At 38.1% G+C, this 22,414-nt stretch overlaps 2 protein-coding genes across 5 annotated transcripts; both read left to right on the forward strand.

The window, feature by feature from the left end:
• Positions 1-549: 549 nt before the first annotated feature.
• On the forward strand, positions 550-9,246 carry LOC115681133 (uncharacterized). 4 transcript variants are annotated; one of them, XM_056310155.1, is made up of 14 exons: positions 550-890; positions 1,386-1,439; positions 1,541-2,186; positions 2,272-2,456; positions 2,835-2,915; positions 2,995-3,036; positions 3,136-3,180; positions 4,476-4,562; positions 4,974-5,100; positions 5,189-5,269; positions 5,796-5,921; positions 6,679-6,743; positions 8,055-8,160; positions 8,754-9,246. In XM_056310155.1, the coding sequence occupies exons 1-14, from the start codon at positions 855-857 to the stop codon at positions 8,852-8,854; spliced, it is 1,782 nt and encodes a 593-aa protein (XP_056166130.1). In that variant the 5' UTR covers positions 550-854; the 3' UTR covers positions 8,855-9,246. The 4 variants fall into 4 exon arrangements, with proteins under 4 accessions (XP_056166130.1, XP_056166136.1, XP_030460832.2 ...); XM_056310161.1 differs by lacking the exon at positions 1,386-1,439; XM_030604972.2 differs by lacking the exon at positions 1,386-1,439 and having other exon boundaries at positions 1,544-2,186.
• Positions 9,247-12,457: 3,211 nt separating this feature from the next.
• On the forward strand, positions 12,458-15,466 carry LOC115681090 (amino acid transporter AVT1H). The gene is made up of 3 exons (XM_030604934.2): positions 12,458-12,970; positions 13,595-14,202; positions 14,818-15,466. Exons 1-3 carry the CDS (start codon positions 12,679-12,681, stop codon positions 15,355-15,357), a joined length of 1,440 nt encoding a protein of 479 aa, XP_030460794.1. The 5' UTR covers positions 12,458-12,678; the 3' UTR covers positions 15,358-15,466.
• Positions 15,467-22,414: the final 6,948 nt, after the last annotated feature.

Consider the following 22,414-nt stretch of genomic DNA (forward strand, 5'->3'; position numbering starts at 1 on the left):
AAAGTAGGTGGCCACAGATATTTTAAGCCATTTTGTGAAGTTTTGAAAATTTTGATTTTTTTTTGGCACCTCAAAAAATTTAAATTTCACTCAAAGTGGGTGGCCACATGTGTTTTAAGCTATTCTGTAAAATTTTGAAATTTTTGATTTTTTTTATTTTTTTAAAAAAAATTCCCCAAATTTCATATTTTCCCGAAATCCGACTTTTTTTTTATTTTCTAGAAATTTTTATGAATTTTTCTAGAATTTTTCAATTTTTATGCAGTTTCTGAAAAAAAAATTATAAAAAAATAGGGAGAATGTATTCCGGAATCAAGAAGCTACAAAAAGTAGCTTCTCTTTTTCTTGCCAAAAATTCATTCCGAAATCAAAAATGCATTCTGGAATCAAGAATGCATTCTGAAATCAAATATTTTTAACAAACGCATTTTTATTTCAGAATGTAAAAATCGTTCAAGAATGCATTCCGGAAATTTTTTAACAAACGCCGTTCCGGAATGCGGGAACAGAATTTTTATTACGGAATGCATTCCATGCGCACCCTAAGGTGCAGTTCGTCTTCTTCTTGCTCGCGACACGAACAGAGGAACAGAGAGAGGGAGAGAGAGGGAGAGCGACAGAGGGAGTGCTGTCAATGGCGGACTTCACGAAGACGACCCTTGTTCTCCCACAATGCCACCACCTTGCATCCTCGTTTTGTTCGCAGAACCCTTCCTCCGAACCCCATCAGTTCATAGTTATACCTCGGGCTCGCCACCATCCATCAGTCCTTCCTTCCGCAGCCTCAGAAGGATCACCCGCTTCCCTCCTCCTCGGCGTCGTCATCGTCGTCATCAACGCGACAAAAAGAGGTCATGGGGTCTCCGGGCGATGTTCTGCGACCTCTAGGGGTACGATATTATGCTCGTGCTTTTTGAATTGTCGATGAGACATCTCGGTGGGTTATAGCTTTCGTTGTGGGAAGATGATGGTTCATCATCAGAATTTAGCCTTTTAGCCGCTTAAAGAATGCCTCGTTTGGTTTACCTTGGAGTTGGCTCATTGTGCTCAGGGGAGCACCTCAAAGTTTCTCGTGTTATGTGTAATGTGTTGAAGAAAGCTGAAGATTCATGTGTTATTTGATGAACTTGTGCTCTTTGAGAGTGTGGGGAATTTGTGGTATGTCTTCATCTGATGTCAATTTTTACAGTGAATTAAAACATTTCCATGGGAGCATTCTTATAAGAATCTTGATATGTCTTTGAGGCACTGATGCCTGTAAATCTCTAAAAGATGTATTCTTGCTGTTTGGAACAGCTCTCTTGGATGCTTAATGAATCCTGATGTTCTGGTTGTTTACTTTTAATTTCATAATAAATGTAGCGGTCTGTCTTTGTTATGACTAGATTGGCTGTTCATCCTCATGGGGGTCAAGAAACAGCCTTTGTTATTTTGATGCGGTAGTAAGCAGCACTTCATTAGTTTGTAGTTCATCATGAAATTCTTCTTGCGAGTCTTAAGTTCTAACCTGGTACGAAATCTTGTATCTCTTTATTTTTAGGAGCCATATGTTCGTTCTCGAGAGAATCCATTCTTCAATGGTCTGTTGAGAGGTGATACAAAATCCATTGGCATGGATTCTGCATTTGATTTTCCAGTAAATGGTAGCGGTCGAGGCATTTCTCGATCAGCATCTGATATTGGGGATATAAGAGGCAGAAACTTTGTACTGGATGCATCTAAACATGTCACAGATTTTCCAGCAGAGGATTCATTTTCTGATGTTCTTGAACCCTTTGCATTGCCTTCATCTGGATTAAAGTCAAAAGCTGGCAGATCAACATCATTTTCTTTCCAAAGTGTTCAGTCAGAGTCGAGCGTCGGCTTGGACGATCAAAACAGTTCACCAGATTCAAATTTTTCATCAAATGAAGAAAGGGAAAGTTTTCATGTATTGGATTTTTCACAGAGATCCTTTGCTGAAAGAAAATCATATACAGTGAACACAGGAAAATCCTCCCTGTTGAGGATTCCACTTCCCCAGTCAGCAGCTTCATTTTATAATGGTGTTTCCCCGCTGATGGAAATTGTGGAATCCTGTCAAGGAATTAAGAGGCTGAATCTGTATCTTAAAGAGAGAAGGGATGATGTCAGCGCTGGTGTTCCAGGAAGGTTCTTACATGTTGTGATAGGGCAAGATGGCTCTGGTGAGCAGTAGCTGCGCTAGTCAATGCTAATTCTTCTTTCGGTTATTGCATAATACACTTGTGAATCATATTTTACTTTATGCAGATGTTGGGTCGTTGGCTGCTGCTATTATGTATGCTTTCTACTTGAACGAAACACTTGGTGATGACCAAATTTGCACAGTGCCTGTTATCAACATGAGGAGAGCAGACTTTGGTTCGCATGTTGATCTCAAATGGTTGCTTAATTCATGTCAAATTGATGAGGCATCTTTGGTCTTTATTGATGAGGTATTTTTCAGATCCTGTTTGTCTAATAAGTATATTCTGTTGATTAACATCGAAATTAATGCTGCGTCAACGAAATACAAGAGGCAAAACCTTCATATTTCTAACTTGCTGATCTTGGTGTACATGCTTTGCGGATTCCCGAATGTCTTGTTGTTCAAGAGAGAAAAAAAGCGAGGCAATAAATACTTAAATTGTTCGTTCTTACGTTCAAAGTAAGAAATACATAGCTTTACACATAGGAAGTACTTATTTCAACCCCTAATGACCTTCCCCATTTCTCCTCTCTCTAATCTGGTATATCAGAGAATGCAGTTGCATTTGCATACTTACCCCGTGTAAATTAACCAACATTCTCTGCTGTGTTGGACCATCAAGCAGATTGACTTGTCCTACTATGACCTGTTTGGTAGTCTGAGGCTTGTTCTGGTCAATGGCCACAAGATACCTCCCAAACAAGAGGTAACATTTAATACCATTCTGTAGCTTTTCACTTCATTGCTTAAAAATGATGGATTATTCATTGTCATCCTGGATTTAGGCCTTAAAGGAGGCTGTCGTTGAAATCTTCAGTTGCAGAAAGGTGATAATCTTTGCTTACTCCGACTCTACTTGAGCAAGTGTAGCTAGTTACTCCGTTAATATTTTTGTCTCAATATTGCTCTTATATGATTCTCTCCAGGGTGAATCCGTGTATCCTTGGGTGAGGAATGTGACTTTTGCACAGGTAATATACTGCCCATTAACATTGCACAACTTTACATCATAAGTTGCTATCTTGTCCCTATTAGTATCATTGTTCATTACAGGTCTACAAAGGTTTACAGGACCATGTGTTTCTGGTCACTGTCTTTTTTTGAGTGCAGCTTTAACTTTTGAGGCTTTGACTTGGCTGTAACTCTTGGCATCTTAGATTTAGTTTTTCTTTCTAATGGATTATGGCTCATTATATATAATGTAAACAATGAATGCCTCGAATTTGAAGTCACTTCATGCATTAGTACAATTATCTCAACAATGACATTTTTTTGAACCAAAAGCTACGAACCCGTGAGGATAGACTATTGGAGGCATTTGACAGAAATAATGGCAAGTCTTATCTTCTTTTGCTGTGGTAGGCAATCGAATGCTGGCAAACTAGCTAGCTCCTGCCCAATACTTTAGTTCCATATCCTGAACAAGTACTTAGGGAGAAGTCCTAAAACTTGATCAAAGATCTAAGTCCTAAAACTTGTTCAAAGATCTAAGTCCTAAAACTTTTTAGAGTGGTTCTGTCCATTTGTGATATTCTGTGGAGCAAAATGGCGGGAAATACTTGATTAAAATGTTGTAAAAAATGACCAACCAAAATGTTTTAGAACTTATTTTTACTTAAAGTAATAGTTCTCGGACTTCTTGTCCAGGACAGTATAACAACTTTAGCATATTGATGGATAGACTATCCCCTTCAAAGAGCTAAATCTATGTGCTGTGATGTCCATGAATGCCAAAGAAAATAGACTATTCATTCACTCCGCCAAAAAAATAGTTGAATTCAGTTGTCCACTTTGGCGAAGTCGTAAATATCTTTGCATTTCCTTTTTTTTCCAACCAAATACGAAGTGTAAGAATTGGAAAGAATCGTCTTTGTTTATTGTATCTGTTTAAGATATTGACGAAGGGAGAGGTTTGCATATAAATTGCTAGGATTGAATTAGTGACGAGGAGTACGTGGATAGGTGATTGTGTCTTGCTTGAGTACTGCTTTAGATTGTGAAAGGGCAATTATGTGACGATTTTTCATGAAAGTTTCTTTTTCAAAGGATTTCTCTCCATATAGAACATTTAGACGCTTACCACCACATAGGCTTACGTGTTTGCCGAAATACTTTTACTTGTGTGTGCTTACAGAATAGTGGTATTGATTAGCATCTTCTATCTCCATAAACTCAGGCATACCTAAGCCCATAAATTTATTTGTATGACCCTAGTGTGCGAGTTTGCCTAAATATACAAAATTATCTCGTCGTTATTTTCTCGCAGGACTGCTCCACCTGCACTCTTCTTGTGGAGAAGTTTGCACTGACCTTCCCTCAGATTTTGGCTGGGCAAGGAGTCAGTAGACTTTTGGTATGTCATGTTGGTGAACTATGAAGTGCTCATGATTCATGATTTCTTTCCTGTCAGTGCTTTCATGTGATTCCATCTTTTACAATCTGAAACATATATTAAAACATTGAGATGCAATAATGTCTGCTCAAAACATTTTCACTGATTGGTTGGCCATTGAGTTGACTAACATTCCACCTCCTCGAAGTGTATCTCTTATCTGATCATACAAAAACCCACTTAGTCCTCTGGTTAGCACCACCGCCATGGAAAATATTTCTCACATATGGTGATACCGATTCCTAATAATAAATTGTTCTGTATACCTGGAAAGAACAGGAAGGGTTGCTGACTCTGAAGCTCACATTCTCTAGCTGTCACTTGAGTTAATTTTTTAGTCTGTTAAATTTCCAAAGTACTTCTGGATGCAAGCTATCAGGAATTCTCTTGGATACTGCAAACCTGTCTCTCCCTCATTGCACCTCCAAAGACAAGTACATGGCCACATTGTTAATATATGGCGCGGGTCGCTTTGGGTGTGATGGTCTTTATCAGATATGTAAGTTCAAATTCCTTTGCAATGCTTCTTGGTAGTAAAGCCTTGTCTTCGCGGGTTTATATGCGGAACTGAAATGCAATGTCTGCAGTGCGGTACAAGATGTACGACGTATCAGATCTTAAAGTAACAGAAATCTTACGCAAGGACTTCAAGAAGTGGACTAGAATAGGTCAGGACTTTCTACCGTTTTTATAATTCCTTGACTTGTATATGTATTACCAATATGTAGAATTTACATACGTGAGGTTGAATCATTCTTGAACTAATGCAAGGTGAGTTTTGCTGTCATGTAGAGATTAATTCTCTGAATGCTGCCATATCTGCAACTGATTATTGAGCTCTATCGTCTCCTCAAATCATTTATCTAGATTGGGTGCATGAATAGATTCATCTCACTATGGCTAATCAGAGAGCTGTCAGCAGAAATGAGTTTCTAGGAAGAAGTCTTTTGAAACTAATTGTAAGATTATCAGAGTGCTTCCTCACATGGACTTAATGATGCAGCAGCTCAGACAACAGAGACAGCGTAGTCTATATTTGATTTCAAATGTGAAATAAATTGGTTGATGCAATATTCATAAATCATATAGTTCTTGTTTTTTTCAAGTTCCCCATCAGACTGCCTTGAAATTTATGCTAGTGAGTTGTTTATTTAAGGCCTTGATGATTGCATTCTTGTTTAACTGTTTAACCAGGCAATCCAGATACTGCTGGTTTACGATTTTCGGTGTCGCATGTTGGGATGAGTTCCATTGGTATGCCAGTTGGCCAACTTCTTGATCATGAGGATTCTTCAACCCAAGAAATTAAACTCTTCCAACGTAAGAGATGAAATCATGTTCATAGTCATATATCTCTCTCAAATGATATGGATTTTCACTGCATTGAGATCTGTTCACCTTGCCATAATGAGATTTAATCCCGTTTTTCCAAGTAGTTTAAGTTTTTCTCGAAGATGCCTTATAAAAAAGAAAAAGAGCATCCCACCTCTCAAATGAAAGTTGAGATGGTATTTGTGATTTCTAGTTAGAATTGCTTGTAAAGTAGAGATTCAATTATCATAAATCTAAACTCTGAAAAGAGAAAGCTTATCAAATTGTCTGTTTTTTGTTGCAACATGTTAACGATTGCAGTCATATTCTGTTATTTGGTTGCAAACATTATTGAATTCCCACCCTCCTCTAGATTCCAGAAATAAAGTAATCTATGAGGCCAGTACTGACATTGTTGTACTCTTAACCATTTACTGGTAATTATTTATCAGTACTGGCCTCATAGATTTTTTTTTTTGGTCGGTGTCATTGTTGTACTCTTAACCATTCACAAACTTTTCCTTGTCACATATCTGGACCTAATTATTGCTAATTTCATGCAGCGACAGGGATCATTTGATTTTTTTTGCCTTGCTTGAACATTGAATCAGGTGTAATATTCATGGATACTAAAAGTCTAAAATGTCATGGACATTTCACCAAAGTGGACATTTATCTACAGTTTGTTTCAAATGAGTGTACATTGTTAGTTTTTGTTGTTGGATTTGGCAGTCTTACAGTTTGTTCTCTTTTGTGAAACTTACAGAACTGGAGAAACTGCGGGTACTCACGATTGTTTCAGGGTATTACGATGTAGACAAGAACTTCAAGGTTTGTTGCTGTTGTTCGGTTGCATACGGTGTGCAAGTGTTAGTTGTCATAATAGGTTATACGAAAGATAATTGGAGTGACAATGAGGTAGGATGGCGAGTCCTGCAAGAAAGAATGAATCATTAGACTTCACTGCGAAAGATTCCTAAACATCATATCTAGGGTTTCTTAATCATCCCACCTACGAGAAGAATCGCATCATGCAATCACAAAGCAAGTACTTGCAAAAATCAATAATTCATCAATTATATTGAAAAAAAGGTTTACAAGGATATTTATACTATCTAATCCCGGTTGGACTAGGAAACCTCGAAACAAGAAATATAACAGAAGTAGGAAACCACTACAAAAGGAAATACAGCATCCTTCTTAGAATAGCAAAGGGAAACTATATGGAATTCTAATAGTATTCGAGTCCTGGTGGATGAAATTACTAATTAAACTTGAAGAAGAATCTAGGTCCTTTTAGCACTCTTGTTTGAGGTGCAAAGTCTAGCTTCCCCACAACCATGTAGAAACATCCATATTTGGACAAATATCATCTTTCATGGATTCATCGGCTCCATTAACCAATTTAATAACATTTTTTAGTCAATTTTGTGCTCCGGAGCTTTCTCTACAATCAGTCAATAGGAGTTAATTGAAAGTTAAATCGTACAGTGGAAGAATGCCATCGCTGACTTTATAATTACACTTGTATGTGTTAGAAATATAAATGTGAGCTACTTGAATGGATGTAGAAACAGTGAGTTATTAGAACTGTCATTATGATCCTTGATATTGAGGAAACCATCAACACTTTTCTCTGTAGACAATACACTGTTTCCTTTAGTGAACAATTTCCTTCCAGATGTTATTATGCTTCTGTTAGATCATTCTATATAGCTAGTCTACACAGTCTCTCTGGGCCTTACATACGTTTGGTCTGATTGGACCCAATAGATTAAGTTTTCAGGTCGGGCTATTTAACATGGTATAAGAGTCGGGTCTCAGTTCTTCATGCCTCATTTTATTTTTAATCCGCTTGTGTTTCTTGTTTGTCTTATTCCACATTTGTTGTCTTATTCTCCCATAAGGAGAGGTTTTCCTTATAATGAGAGAACATGTCTTACTTTTCAATCTTCATCTTCCTATGTAGAAGATATAGCCAAGACCATCATTTTAACTTACTTTTAGGTGAATCAAGTTGTCTATATGATAAATATTACACTTGGTTGAGAAGAATATACACATTTGAGAAATTCTTCTTGATATCCTGATGCATATCTCCATTATTGTTAATTTTGCTAAAATACTTTTTGTGCTCTTTAGAGGGAAATCCTTGTCTCCGCTGAATCTGTTGAACTAAAGAAGAATATTCTGCATTTTTTCAATTCAAACGCCTCCCAGCTGCCACTGAAAGTTCTGCCACTACCAGGTCAGTTAGTATATATCTATTATTGTCTTGTTTAGGATCTTGAGATAAGCACAGGGATTTCAATATCAATTTTTGGTGCCAAGAAGAGACTTTGAAAATTTGACAATGCCAAAATTTAATATGTTAATGTAGGACGTATGAAATTGAGACATTTATATATAAGGTCAAAGATTATATGAATCTCAGTGTATCTGTTCAAAACTTGATCTGGAGTGATCCCTTTAGAGAGACTTGACTGATCTAGTTAAGTTCAAATAGGTTCATCTTCTTTGAAGTGCTAACGAAACTTCTGCTTGACTATGCTTTGGCCCGGAACTCATTTTTTTTTGTTTTGTTCTTTAGCGAAAAAATGTTATAAGCCTGTGCGAATCTATTTAAATGCGGTTGATTTCATCTGATGCTTCTTGGTTCAGAAAATCAACTTGTTTCGCAAACATCTCCAATGAAACACTTCACTGATCTTGACAGATCGAGTCTGAATTGATTTGCTTCAACTTTATATACATATACCGCCATCATATCAGTTACTGTCAAAAAGTCCCCATTTTCCACGTAATAAAGCTTATTGATTGACTGAAAAGTTTGCGATGCAGGTCTAAGAAATGAGATGAGTGCTTTTGAGATCGATAAGTTCACATCAAGGAAAAATGTTGAGCGGCTGCTGGAAGAATTCGGCAACACATTAAAAGGCTAATATGGCTGTACGGATGAACATTTTGTCATACCGGGAATGCATTTTCTCAGGAGCTTTGCGAAGACTGAACTCAGTCAGAAAATCTGCACAAGAATGAAAGGGAAAAGGAAAAACACAGAATAATAGAACATGGACAAGTAAACAGCATCTATAAAGCAGGTTTTACATCTGCTCATCTGTTGGTGTTTCAGCCATGACAGTTTCCTATGGTCCTTTTCTTTATAATTTTTGTAAGAGTTGTTCTTGAGAGAGATGTTTTGCATGTCATTATTTGGTCATGCATGAAGAATTTAGCATAGCACTTACCATGCGTTATAATCACACGAATCTGTCAGAAACTGTGGATGAGAAATTCAATGATTAATCAAGTTTCAGGCATATTCATAGGTCTACATTCTGATTTGAAATTCCTGTTTTGCTGCAAACATCGGTTAGCAAGGAAAGTGAGTTTTCTCCTATGATTTACTAATAATATTCACGTTTGTAGTAAGTCTCCAATTTTACAGGTAATGTTGAAATTATCAGAATTAGTTGGTAATTTTCAGAGGTACTTAATAACATATCAGATAGGAAAATTAGGTTCAATATGGATTTTCCATTTGATTGGAAGTTTCTAAAGTACAGAAGTGATTTTTTTCCTCGGTAGAATATTTTTGCCTTTTGACCACTTTGTTCAGGTTTAAAATAATTTAGTAACTATGTAGAGTGTTTATTGAAAATTAAAATGGTCACTAATTTAGCATTTTAAAAAGTAAATTTTCTTATATTAAAATGATCAATTTTACAGGTAATGTTGAAATTATCAGAATTAGTTGGTAATCTTCTGACGTACTTAATAACATATCAGATAGGAAAATAAGGTTCAATATGTATTTTCCATTTGTTTGGAATTTTCTAAAGTACAGAAGTGAGTTTTTTCCTCGGTAGAATATTTTCGCCTTTTTACTACTTTGTTCAGGTTAAAAATAATTTAGTAACTATGGTGAGTGTTTATTAAAATTTAAAATGGTCACTAATTTAGGATTTTATAAAGTAATTTTTCTTATATTAGAGGCGAAATTTTTTTCGCATCTATATTGATAGGAACATTAGTCCCAACCCTTTGTTATGTTTCATTTTGTAAATTGAGGGGGACAATTATCAAAAAAATTCTAAACCTATTGTATTTATGCTAACTCAATCGTAAAACTTTTAATTGTACTAATTTAGTCCTAAATTCATGTTTTGTCAATTGAGTGTATTCAGTCAATTTTGGTCGGGAATTGCTGACGTGAACACTGGCCGTCCTATGTGATGTGATCAGTGCTGACGGGACATTTTAAATAACTTTTTAATAAATTTTTTGATTTTTTTTTCTTTTCTTCTCTTTATTATTTTTTTTTGTGCTAAGGGTTGGCACGGATTGTCGGCCGACCCTCGCTAGCCAAAGCGAGGGGGCGCGGCACCTCGTCCAATGCCGGTGAAGGTCCCGGGGCCTTGCCTATGGTTGGTGAGGATCAGGCCAACGACCCTTGCCGGCCCTTAGCCCCAAAAGAAAAGGGATAGAGAAGAAAAGAAAAAAAAATTATTAAAAATTCTAAAATTTATTAAAATATTATTTAAAAATGTCAACGTCAGCGCCACGTAGGATGGTTGGTATCCACATCAACGATTTCCGGCCACAATTGGACAAATGAACTCACTTGGCAAAACATAAAAATATTTAGGCTGACACAATTAAAAGGTTTATGACGGAATTGATATAAGTATAATAGATTTAGGATTTTTTTGATAATTTTCGCAAATTGAGGTTGGGATACTTGAGTTATGTTGAGTTGTGCACTTAATAAGGGGGGTTAGGAGAGGGAATTGATATGGCATGGAACAGTATTTGGATAAGTTAAAAGGTCGGGGAGAGACAATCGACACTACTATCCTCCTCTAGATATTATTTTAGGGTTTTTTACCCGCTCCCAATTGTTCGCTCCAAATCATAACTATTCGGTAAGTCAGTCAGTGTACGAGCTTGTCATATTCTAGGAAGCACATTAAAGAGAGATAGCAAATGCGGGATAACTATCAAAAAAGTCATAAATCTATTGTACGAATGTCAATTTAGTACTAAACTTTATGAGGATTTGCCAATGTAGTCCCTCTAGCCAATTTTGATTGGAAATCGCTAATGTGGATGCCGATTAGTCCTGACGTGGATGATTTTTGCATTAAAATTTTTATTTTTTCCTTTTCTTTTCTTTCTTTTTCTTTTTTTCTTCTTTCTCTGTCGATGCTCGGGCCTCTGGCAAGGTTGATCCTTGTAGGCTATCACTGAGGCCGCACGACCGGCGAAAGAAGAAGGAAAAAAAAAAGAAAAAAAGAAAGAAAAGAAAAAGGAAAGGAAAAAAGGAAAAAAATTATAAAAAAAATGCAAAGGAATTTTCACATCAGCGCCGGCAGTGCGACGTAGGACGGCCAGTGACCATGGCAATTACCGACTAAAATTGGCAAATTGCAAAAGGTTTTAAGATTGAATTAGCCAAATTAACAAGTTTAGAACTAAATTGGCATTCGTACAATAACTTTAACACTTTTTTGGTAATTTTCTCTAGCAAATGTCTAAGGGACAGATTGATTGGAGGTTCATGGATGACATGGCTTGAGCTCGTGATGTTATGAAAGACAACATTATCCCTTAATTGTTGCCATGCCCGGTGCTATTTGGAGCTATTAGTATAATCATAACTAGCCTATAGTTGATTGGTATAAGCTTTTCAGTGAAAGTTGATCCAATTATATATGGATGACTATTGGCGGACTTAACACGTTAGACTCTGAGATTTGCTTTGATATCCCTTGTATTTATTGGTTATTTGTCAATAAAAGAACCATTTAGCAGATCGGACAACTTTACTAGAGGTGGAAAAAGCATCTCGAGAAGCAAAATTCCTAAAACGTCAGTACACGTTCGAGAAAAAGTGTAAAAGCTTTTGGTCCAAACGACAATTAAATTCTAAATGATTAAAAAAGTATAATCAAGTCACAAAAAATTGGAATCTTGTACAATCAAATTGTTTTGAGCATCGCTCACCTAAATTGGCTGACTTGCGCCGAAAAACCAACATGGCATTTTTTAAAATATTTTTTACCTATGTGGCACCACATAACATATTTTAAAAAACTAAAAACAAAAAAAACATAGAAAATGAAAAAACAAGAACAAAAGTGCCACCTTGTTATGCTGTTTTCCTTTTCTTTATTTTTTTGGCTTTATATTTTACTTATTATTATTTTATGGTAACATGATGCCACGTCAGCGTCGCATATCCTCATAATAAGTATTAAAGGAGAGCCACGTGGGATTTTCGGTGTCCCGTGTCAGCAAAATCGAGTAATCGGTCGCGAGAATGACCTGATTGCGTCACATTCCGAACGCTTACGATTTGAATGCATTATTTTCAAAGATTTAGGAGATGATTGCAGCTTTCGGGGAACGTTCAGTGTCTTTCGGTGAAAAAAACTTCCCGGAAATTCCCATCCAAGTTTGGCGGAAAAGAAGAAAAGAAGGAAAAATTCCGATCCTGGCTGCTCTTGGCGGATCTTCATTTCAGAATATAAGCATCTGGTTCATGTTGGCAACTTCTCTTTGTATCAGAATCTCTCTTTCTCTCTCTTACACAGCTTGATTCTTAGCACAAATGGCACTTAACTCTACCATATGTATGCTCCCTCCTCTTATAAATACACCAAACCCTTTCACGTACTATCATCAGCGAGGCCAAAAATAGAAACTTTGCATACCCTGAGATCTCTTGTTTGGTGGCTGTAAATTCTCTAGGCTTTTGATTCGAATGTCTAAGTCGATGAGGACCGTGCGAGCGACGTACGCGAAACTATGGACATCCATCAAGAGCTGCCTACCGCGCAAGAGCCAAATCGCCAGCGAGTCCGTGCAGGGCGCGAAGCTAGCTGCTCCTCCGTGGACTGGCTGCGAGTCGTGCGTGGAGGAGGAGAATAAAGTTTGCCGGTGTGAGTGCGACTCGGGCACGGCGGAGCCGAAGCTGAAGGCGGAGGAGGAGAAGCATGCAGGGGCCAACAGCTCTTTTGCTCATGCTGTCATCAACATGGTTGGCATGCTCGTAGGTGAGAGCCGAGAGTTTCCTCCATCACTTCATTCACTATAGCTTGAACTTTCAAAATATAATAATCTCGCTGTTCACATAATTTTGCCCTAAGATATAGACCATGTCTCCTAAACCATTTCACTAGATTTTATTAGAAGTATTGGCGATGGAAAAAAGGGAAAGTATATTACAAAAGCAGTGTGTAAAGTCGTCATCATCCATGTCAATTCTATTTTCTATTTCAATAATTACGAAAATACACACGTGACGCTAACCGAACACTACTTTGTAGATGCTTTGTTCTCCACAGTTGTCAACTTGTTTAATAAGTACCGTTTGTGGTCCAAACCCGCTTTCGTAATATCTACCTGTTTGCACGATGTTAAGATTTAAACATGGGTGTTTAGTTGAAATCTATTTATGAAATGAATAACTTCGGTTGCCCTTATACATTCTTCATTTTTTCGTCGCGAGCTAGAAGAAAAATCGGACATACTCGTTCTGTAAATGATACGATGGGCAGAGCTAATCGCAGTCCAGAAACTTTGTTTAAACTTGCACTTTCGAGCGGGCATAGTCCTGTCGCTTTTTTGAAAGCTACACACTCATGTTCTCACAAACAAAAAGTTGACAAACTTGGCAGGGCTGGGACAGCTATCAACACCATATGCCTTGGAGAATGGAGGGTGGTCCTCTGCATTCCTGCTCGTAGGGCTTGGCATAGTATGTGCCTACACCTCCCACTTGCTTGGGAAATGCCTTGACAGGAGCCCCAAGTCAAGAAGCTACACAGACATTGGTCAGCAAGCCTATGGATCCAAAGGCAGGGTCATAGCAGCAACCTTCGTCTACTTGGAGATCTTCATGGCCCTCGTCTCCTACACCATCTCGCTCCATGACAACCTCAGCATCGTCTTCTCAGGGACTCAGATCAGTGCCCGGTGGGCGCACATGTCCAGCTCTCAGCTCTTGACCGTGATTGCTGTGCTTATTGCCCTCCCAAGCCTCTGGCTCAGGAACCTGTCCTCCATCTCTTTCCTCTCTTCCGGGGGCATCCTCATGTCGATCATCATCTTCGCCTCAGTGGCTCTGACCGCCATTTTCGGCGGGGTCAGGTCGGATCATGAGATTCCGGCGCTCCAGATCCTTAACATCCCCGGGATTTCAGGGCTCTATGTGTTCGGTTATGCTGGGCATATCGTCTTCCCTGACTTGTATAAGTCCATGAAGGACCCTTCCATGTTCACCAAGGTATGCTCTCTTGCTTATAAGGAATAAGTACAACTAGCAAACGTGTCAAGGTTTGACTACATTTTTTTAAACTTTTAAAACTCCATTGATCAAATTAAACTTTAAGGACTCAATTAACCCATAGGTGAAGCGTTTAAGACTTGCACCGAACTTACAGCTTGTTGAGATAATTGTCAAAAACGTCCTAAATCTACTCTACGATGGCCAATTCAATCCTAAACTTTTTAATTGTACAATATTTTTTGTCGGACAATTGTGCCAATTTTATCCTAAACCTTTTGATGATTTGTCAATTTAGTTCTAACCCTTTCAATTGTGACAATTTAGTTCTAAACCTATTATTTAGATATTTGGCTAGAATGACTAAATTGACAAATTGTAAAAAGATTTAGGATTAAATTGGCACAATTGAAAGGTTTAAAACTAAATTGGCAAATCGTCCAAGATTTAGAACTAAGTTGGCACAATTAAAAAGTTTAGGACTTAATTGGTATCCGTACAATAGAATTATGACTTTTTGGATAATTTTCCAATTTCTTGCTGGTAATTTATGATGACACATCACTTTCTTTTGTTACAAGCTACTAATAAGTTTCGAAATTTGTTAATTTGTAGGTATCGATTGTGAGCTTCACCCTAGTCACGGCCCTGTACACTGCCCTCGCCTTCATGGGCGCAAAGATGTTCGGCCCCGGCGTCAGCTCGCAGATCACCCTCAGCTTGCCGCGCGGCCTTGTGATGACCAAGGTCGCCTTGTGGGCCACGGTCCTGACACCGATGACCAAGTACGCTCTCGAGTTCGCTCCCTTCGCCATCCAGCTAGACCGCGGCCTCCCCGGGTCGATGGGCTCAATTGCGCGGATGGCCGTGCGGGGCACGGTGGGCTCCGTGCTGCTGCTGGTGATCCTGTCACTCGCGCTCTCCGTCCCGTACTTCCAGTACGTGCTCGGCCTCACCGGCTCGCTGGTCAGCATCTGCATTTGCGTGATCTTGCCCTGCGGTTTCTACACCAAGATATGCTGGCCGAGCCTGTCGAAGCCGCTCCTTGTTCTGAACTTGATGCTCATTGGATTCGGCTGCGTCCTCGGGGTGTTTGGGACAATATCATCGTCCAAGTCCCTCATCAAAAGCCTGCAGGGACACCACTCAGCCTAAACGAAACAATCCTAGCGACAAAAGAAGATAACATCCTCGTTTACTTTGGGATTTGGTCACTTTCTTGTAAGATATGGGCAGTTTTATTAATGGCTAAAACCTGTTTCAACTTTGGTTTTGCCAATTTGCGAAAAGTATATATAAACAAAGTTGCTCTTGTATTTTGAGCCGTAAGGTTTATTGTTCGATCCTCCAAATTGGCCCAACGAAGAGCTAATATGAGAAAATTCTTAGAATTGGTATATCTAGCTATAGAAATGCCCTAATGCTAGAGACACTATGAGGAACTCCACTAACGGTTGTGTGTAGATTTTCAAAGATTTTCAAAAAATTTTAACCCTATCCTAGGCTGCACCAAACATATGATGGGATTATCTATAATCCGAAGGATGTTCGGAGGATTTCTAATTCCGCCTTATTTTATCATATCCCAATCCAAATCCGGACGACCGAACGCAACCCAAATATCCCGGCTATGTTTCCCACTATCCCTTCTTCCAACTAGACCTCTCTCGTTAGTGGGATACATATATGCGTACTGCCTACAAATAAACAGTAAATCGCAGACGAAATCACCGTGCCGACGTGGTGCCTTTGGTCACCACCACCCGCTACGAAAATGCTCTTTTTAACTCCGATATAGCCACTTCTGACCAAAAAAAAGTCTGATATAGCCCATATTCTATCTATACATGCGATCTAAACACTCATCCATTCGCTCACACAAGATCGAAGTTGTGATCACCTACCTCCGCGTCAAAGACAATGGACCTCACTACGAAGGCAACCGTTACCGTCCATCTATCTTTGGTGGAGATCGAGAGAGAGAGAGAGTTTTAATATCATCTTGTCCGTGAGTGTAGCAGTTATCCAAGTGTAACAATTATGAAAAGCCCTAGCAATGAGAGTTCTCCTCCCATCAGAAATGCAGAAAAGCACAGTTTATCGTTCACTCACATCTCTTCCTTTCTGTTCACAGTGCCAATCACCACCCTAGAGCAGCTGCCCGCCTCGTTGGAGTGGCCACCCACCTCCGTCCACCACACCATCCCGAAATTGCCATTGTACCTCGAGCCGCCATCACTAGTTTCCATAATGCTCTTTAGCTTTAATACTTTCTATTCCCCCTATCTCTCTAATATAAACGCTCTGTGATTCGATGGCGCAACATCAAATTCAAGGTCGTCAACCTCCACCTCAATGCCGATGGAGGTCCACAACCTCGGTTTGAGACATTATCGGTCAACCATTAATGGAGGCCACGATCACCGACCTCAGATCCAAGGTAAGCGATGGTCAATAATGGTGAAAGAATTGAAGTCCGGAACCTCAAGAAGGATCTTTAGCTTTTCTAGCTAGACTTGTAGCTGAAATTTCCCTTTGCCTTCGGATGTAGCATTAGGTGTCTAATTCACGCCGACCACACAATTGCTCGCAATGTCGCCATAAGCGATCCATCGAGAAGTTTAGGTAGGTGCAGCTCATTCACATATTAAATAAAGAATTCATGGTTGGATCCCCCACCATTTCTGCTTCCACACACACATTCTTGGACAAGTTTCTTCCTACGTCAGCTCGGAATTGATCCAAAGGGTGTCGCTATGTGTGTTAGGAACAAGATTCTATTGATATTCAGCAGAGGAAATTGATGTGCGCAACTAGAAATGTGCGAAGACACTGTTGCATGAGTGGCTGAAAAGGGAAAACGACCTTACGGTTTGCGTTCACTATTTTTGAAATCTTTCATCTGAACAAAGTACCGTTGAGTTCATGATCAATGTTCATGATAGGATCTAATGTGATCTTTGACGTCTTCCATATCAAGTTATTGATCACAAAAAGAGTTTGGCCAACATGTTTTCCACGATATCAGCATAGATACCACACCAGCCGACAAAGTAGGCGCACTTCATATTCCCATCCAACAATGATGATCCTAAAGCCCTAAAACGAATCTCTCTCTCTCTCTCTCTCTCTCTCTCTCTCATCTCCATTAGGCACACTCTCACATGGAATTTCACCTGCCCAAGTGGTTATCCACTTTCCCTCCTGTACAGAGAGCCTGGGTGATACGATGGTGATGGAGCAAATCTTTTTGGCCTCGCAAAGTAGGGATGAGCATGGTCTGGCATGCCCCACTACCCTGCCCCTCTCCTACCTGCAATCTTTTCCTGTTGATGATTGCTGTAGTCGTGTGTGGAGAGTGTCAGCACCATCATCTTTGTTCACAGCTGGTCGACGCTCGCCTAAGATGACACTATTGTCAGAATGCCGTCGTTGTGCTTAATGACCACTTGACATCCGTATCAGCACTTTTGCCGAGCCATCTAATAAAAAAAGTTAAAAGATCATATTAAACATTTGACAAAAGTTTTAAGGGCCCACGATGCCCTCATCCCTTATTGATCATAAGATGGTTGATGTCACACCGCATATCGGATGCGTGTATTATCCATAGTAGATGACATAATCAATCCTTATAAAAAAAGCTTGGATGGAATCGAGAATGAATTTGGCAGATCGATTTGTTTCCAATTGGCAATCCTTTTGTCCCCATCACAACTTGGTGGTAGGGAGAGGTCAAATCCGAGTGGACCTCCAAGAGAATTTTGGCAAACTGGTGTTTAGGGAATATTTTTCTACCCCCACCAAACCAGCAAGATTGATTTGAACCGAAATCTTGGGGAATTTCAGTGCACCTAGACAAGGCCCTTCCTTGGTTTCACTCCGTTTCAGAATATCTATTCAACCGTGGAAACGATGGAACACCGAATCGAATTCGCGAAACACACGGAAGGCGCGAGAGTTCCTTGAGTTCGTTTCTCAAATCTTGATTAGCTTACTTCCGCTAAGTGTCCAACTAAACAAAATGAGCTCGAAACTTTGTGAAAATTAGGCAAGGAAAAGAAGTGATTATTGAATATGCAAAAAAAATTAATTGTTGATATGAAAAGGAATAATGGTTGATTATGAAAAGCGGCGATGGTTCCGATGAAGTTCCTATTCCCAAGAAGTGTATTGTTTGGTTGTCTATAAAAAGGACAAAATCACACATTGTTCTTAACAACTTTCTCTCCTTCATAATTGTATCTTTTTCTCCTTTTTCACACAAATTTGACAACGAATTTATGGTGAAATTCCATGAGGGAAATTGAGTAATTGCAGAATTTGTTTCTCTATGGATTTGGCGTGTATCTCGGAAGTATATTTGCTTCAAACCAGGCAATAACAATAGTGGGGGCAAGTAATACCTTAAGGACAACGATTATCATCACACATCAAAACATTAAAGAACTATAAACTATTGCTCGTGTCTTCATCAGCAATCAAATTTTCTCAACAATCTCGAAGTAGTATAACATGAAGATGGAGACATTGGCTGCATCAAGTGCTCACAATTGACAGATTGCGAATTGATCCTTATGATTGAAGTAATATCTCATGACTAGATAAGGTCGGATATAAAAAAAAATATATCATGGATAAAAATATCTCATGGAGGAACTAGGATAAGATGGATAGGATTTCTTATATTTCTTATATAACAAATTTCTTAAATTAATAAAATTAAAATATTATTAAATATAAATAATATTTGTATTCTTATATACAAAAGAAAATTCAAAATAACAAAAAAGTAACAATTTCGTTTTATTTATTCATTTTTTTGTATATTTGAATTTTTTAATTCTATAATGTAACTTATATATAGTTAGTATTTATATTAATTACATATTTTAGGTATATTAGTATAATTCATTTTTTATTTTATTAAGGAATGATTGAAGGGAATAAAAAATAAAACAATAAAAAAGAGGTAAAAATAATTGAAAAAAAGTATATACAAATGAAGTAGAAGAAATCATATTTTAAATTAAAAAATTCAAACTTGAAAAGGATGATTCTAATTCCCAAAGAATGAGGGGTAACGAAATTTCTTAAAAAAACCATATCTTCTCCCCTAAATCTCTTATTCATGTTGAAGCTTCACCAACTCCTTAGTTCTTTAACTATTGAGGTTTGTCACAGTGGCCACCCTTCCTACTTGGGAAGGGGGAGGTGGGGAGTTCGAATCCCCACCTTCTTAGGAGGGGCTAAGGGTGGGGACGTGTAGTTTCAGATGTGGGTTTCGACTCCCACGCCTTGTAAGAGGCAGGACAAAAGTCTAAGAGTGAATTGAGAGTTAGAGTAGGACAGACCAAAAAAAAAAAACTCCTTAGTTCTTTGGTTCGCGTCAAAGCTCTACAATAACGGCGAGAGTGTCAAAGCTTCTTTTCTTCTATGGCTCTCTTGTTCATATTAAAGGTTCACAAAAGCAGCAAGAGAGTTGAAAATTCTCTTCCTTTATATCTTTGTGGTTCATGTCAAACCTATAACTCTAAAATGCTGCAATAAGTTCTTTTGCTACTTCAGTTTAGATTGTATAATAATCATGAATTGATTTATGAAGGTTATCTTCGTTTCTGCATTTATGGTTTCTTTAGGAGTAAATCGTGAAAGATTTTTACCATCACCGTTTGTACATTTTCAGGTTTATTTACACTAATATCAAACAATGGATATGATCGGATATAAAAGTACTTGGCTTTATTGATGTGACTCGCCAAACAGTGGATATGATATTGCAACACCCCTGGATTTCATATCCAATCCTATCTAGTCATATCTTAGCTCGAAATCCAGATAACCAAACGCAACCTAAAGGTACGTTGCTAACCTTTAAAGCAAGGTTAGTGGCAAAGGGTTTTATGCAGAAAAAAGGAATTGATTATTTTGATACTTATGCACAAGTTGCTTGAATAATATTAATTTGAGTTCTATTAGTTTTGGCATCAATATATAAATTGCATGTGTATTAAATGGATGTTAAAACAACTTTTTTAAATGGCAAATTAAAATTGACCCAAAAAAATAGAAAATTAGAAGATGAGGTGTATATGGAACAGCCTGAAGGTTTTATTTTACCTAGAAATGAGGGGAAAAGTGTTAAAAAAGTCATAAACCTTTGGTATTGATGCCAATTTAGTCATAACCTTTTTTTGGTGCCAATTGAGTCCTAAACCTTTTGTCTTTATGTCAATTTAGTCATTCTGGCCAATTTTGACTGGATTTTGCTGGCATGGACACCGGCCGGCCGGCGGCTAGTCACCGGTGCTGATGTGGACAAATTTTAATAATATTTTTAATATTTTTTTGAATATTTATTTATTTTTTTCTTTTATTTTTTATCCCTCCCCTCTCTCCTTCCTCCAGCCGGTCGCCGGACTGACGATCGGCTAGAGACCAGTGAGATCGACCTCGTCGGAAACTAGCAAGCCACACCGGCCACTGGCGAGGCTCGCTCTCGCCAGCGACGGCGAAGGCAAGCCTCGCCAGATTCGACGAGGTCAGGCCACGTTTAGCCGCTGTTGCGGCCTCCGGCGAGGGCTCGAGCCTCGCTTGCGGCTGGGCGAGGCTCGACCTCGCCGAAGGCCTCTAGCAAGGGCTCGAGCCTCACCAAATCCAGCGAGGCTCGAGCCTCGCCCACCCAGCGCAAGGCCGCCCTCGCGGCCATTCGGTAAGGGCGAGCCTCACCGGCCTTTAGCCTCTGGCTGGTCTGGCGACCGGCTAGAGGAAGGAGGTAAGGGATGAAAAAAAAAAAGAAAAAGAAAAGAATAAAAGTAATAAATAAAAATTCACGCTAGTGGCCGGCTGGCGTCCACATCAGCAAAATCTAGCCAAAATTAGCCGGAAGGACTGAATTGGCACAAAGATAAAAGTTTTAAGACTTAATTAGCACTGAAAAAAGGTTTATGATTAAATTGGCACAAATGCCAAAATTTTAAGACTTTTTTGACACTTTTCCCTAGAAATGAGAATAATGTTAACAAATTAAACAAATCATCATATAATTTTGAAATAAGCACCGAAACAATGGTACGAAAAATTTGATTATGTGGTATTATCATATGGATTTAAGCATAACAATGCCGATAAGTGCATTGGTTCAAAGTTTACTAAAATTGGACTTATAACCTGCTTGTATGTAGATCATATGCAAATTATCGGTAATAAATATCTATGGCATAAATGAAACTAAAAAGTAACTATCTTGTCAGTTTAAAATGAAAAATTTGGGAGAAGTGGATACAATTTTAGGTATTAAAGTGATCAAATATAGTAAGGATTATACTTTAAGTCAGGGTCATTATGTGAAGAAAATTATTGAAAGATATCAGCATGAAAATAGTCTTATTGTTCATACTCGGATAAGAGTCAAATAGTTCTTGTCAGAACGAGATTAGTCCTATTGTCCATGCTTTTTTTTTTTCGTCTTTTGAAAATTGTTCAAACATTTGTATGATTTGGGGAAATTCCTTTCGCACTCTTGCTTACTCGATTTATGCACAAACATAGTTAGTAATTTTCCTCGGCCTTAGACTTTGCTATGATCCATTGGGAGGACATATAAACTTCTCTATCTTCACATACCAGAGAGTTCTCTGTTTTTTTTTTTTAATTTACTATTTGCCACAATTTGATTTGTTAATTCGACACAAATAAATTCCAAAAGTAACGGCATAATCTTATACATAACTTACGAGATCGATGATATAAATGATGTACATACTCTTTTCGGATGTCATACACGTCACATTATTCAAGTGCTCACTTTTAATCTATAACATCATTTAGTATATTAAACTTATATATATAAGGATATATCCACTAGAAGTCCTAAAACTTATTACGAAAATGCAATAGAATCCCTAAAACTTTCAAAAAATGCAATCAAGTATCAAAACTTGTTAAAAAAGTGTAATCAATTCATAAAATTTTCAAAAAGTGCAATCACTAGAGAGAATTGATTGGACCAATTTAACAAGTTTTATGACTCGATTGCACTTTTTGAAAGTTTTAGTATTCAATTGCACTTTCATGATAAGTTTTATAATTCAATTACACTTTCACGATAACTTTTAGGACTTTTGATGCACTTATATATATATGTAATTTTTGTATATCTAACATTACTCAATTCCAAGTTCTCCTTTGAACGAGTGTAATTACTAAAACC

Source organism: Syzygium oleosum, unplaced genomic scaffold, assembly GCF_021117445.2.
Source record: "Syzygium oleosum isolate NSW1041296 unplaced genomic scaffold, Sole_v2.1 Sole_v2.01, whole genome shotgun sequence".
In the NCBI taxonomy this organism is placed as follows: Eukaryota; Viridiplantae; Streptophyta; class Magnoliopsida; order Myrtales; family Myrtaceae; genus Syzygium; species Syzygium oleosum.

What these genes read in the sequence shown, in the direction of transcription:
- LOC115681133 (XM_056310155.1), top strand. Translation starts at nt 855, where the DNA reads ATGGGGTCTCCGGGCGATGTTCTGCGACCTCTAGGG. An exon ending in GCCTTTGTTATTTTGATGCG is followed by an intron (nt 1,440 to 1,540) that starts GTAGTAAGCAGC and finishes CTTTATTTTTAG; the next exon opens with GAGCCATATGTTCGTTCTCG. An exon ending in AGATACCTCCCAAACAAGAG is followed by an intron (nt 2,916 to 2,994) that starts GTAACATTTAAT and finishes TCCTGGATTTAG; the next exon opens with GCCTTAAAGGAGGCTGTCGT.
- LOC115681090 (XM_030604934.2), top strand. Translation starts at nt 12,679, where the DNA reads ATGTCTAAGTCGATGAGGACCGTGCGAGCGACGTACGCGAAACTATGG. An exon ending in CATGGTTGGCATGCTCGTAG is followed by an intron (nt 12,971 to 13,594) that starts GTGAGAGCCGAG and finishes CAAACTTGGCAG; the next exon opens with GGCTGGGACAGCTATCAACA. An exon ending in ACCCTTCCATGTTCACCAAG is followed by an intron (nt 14,203 to 14,817) that starts GTATGCTCTCTT and finishes GTTAATTTGTAG; the next exon opens with GTATCGATTGTGAGCTTCAC.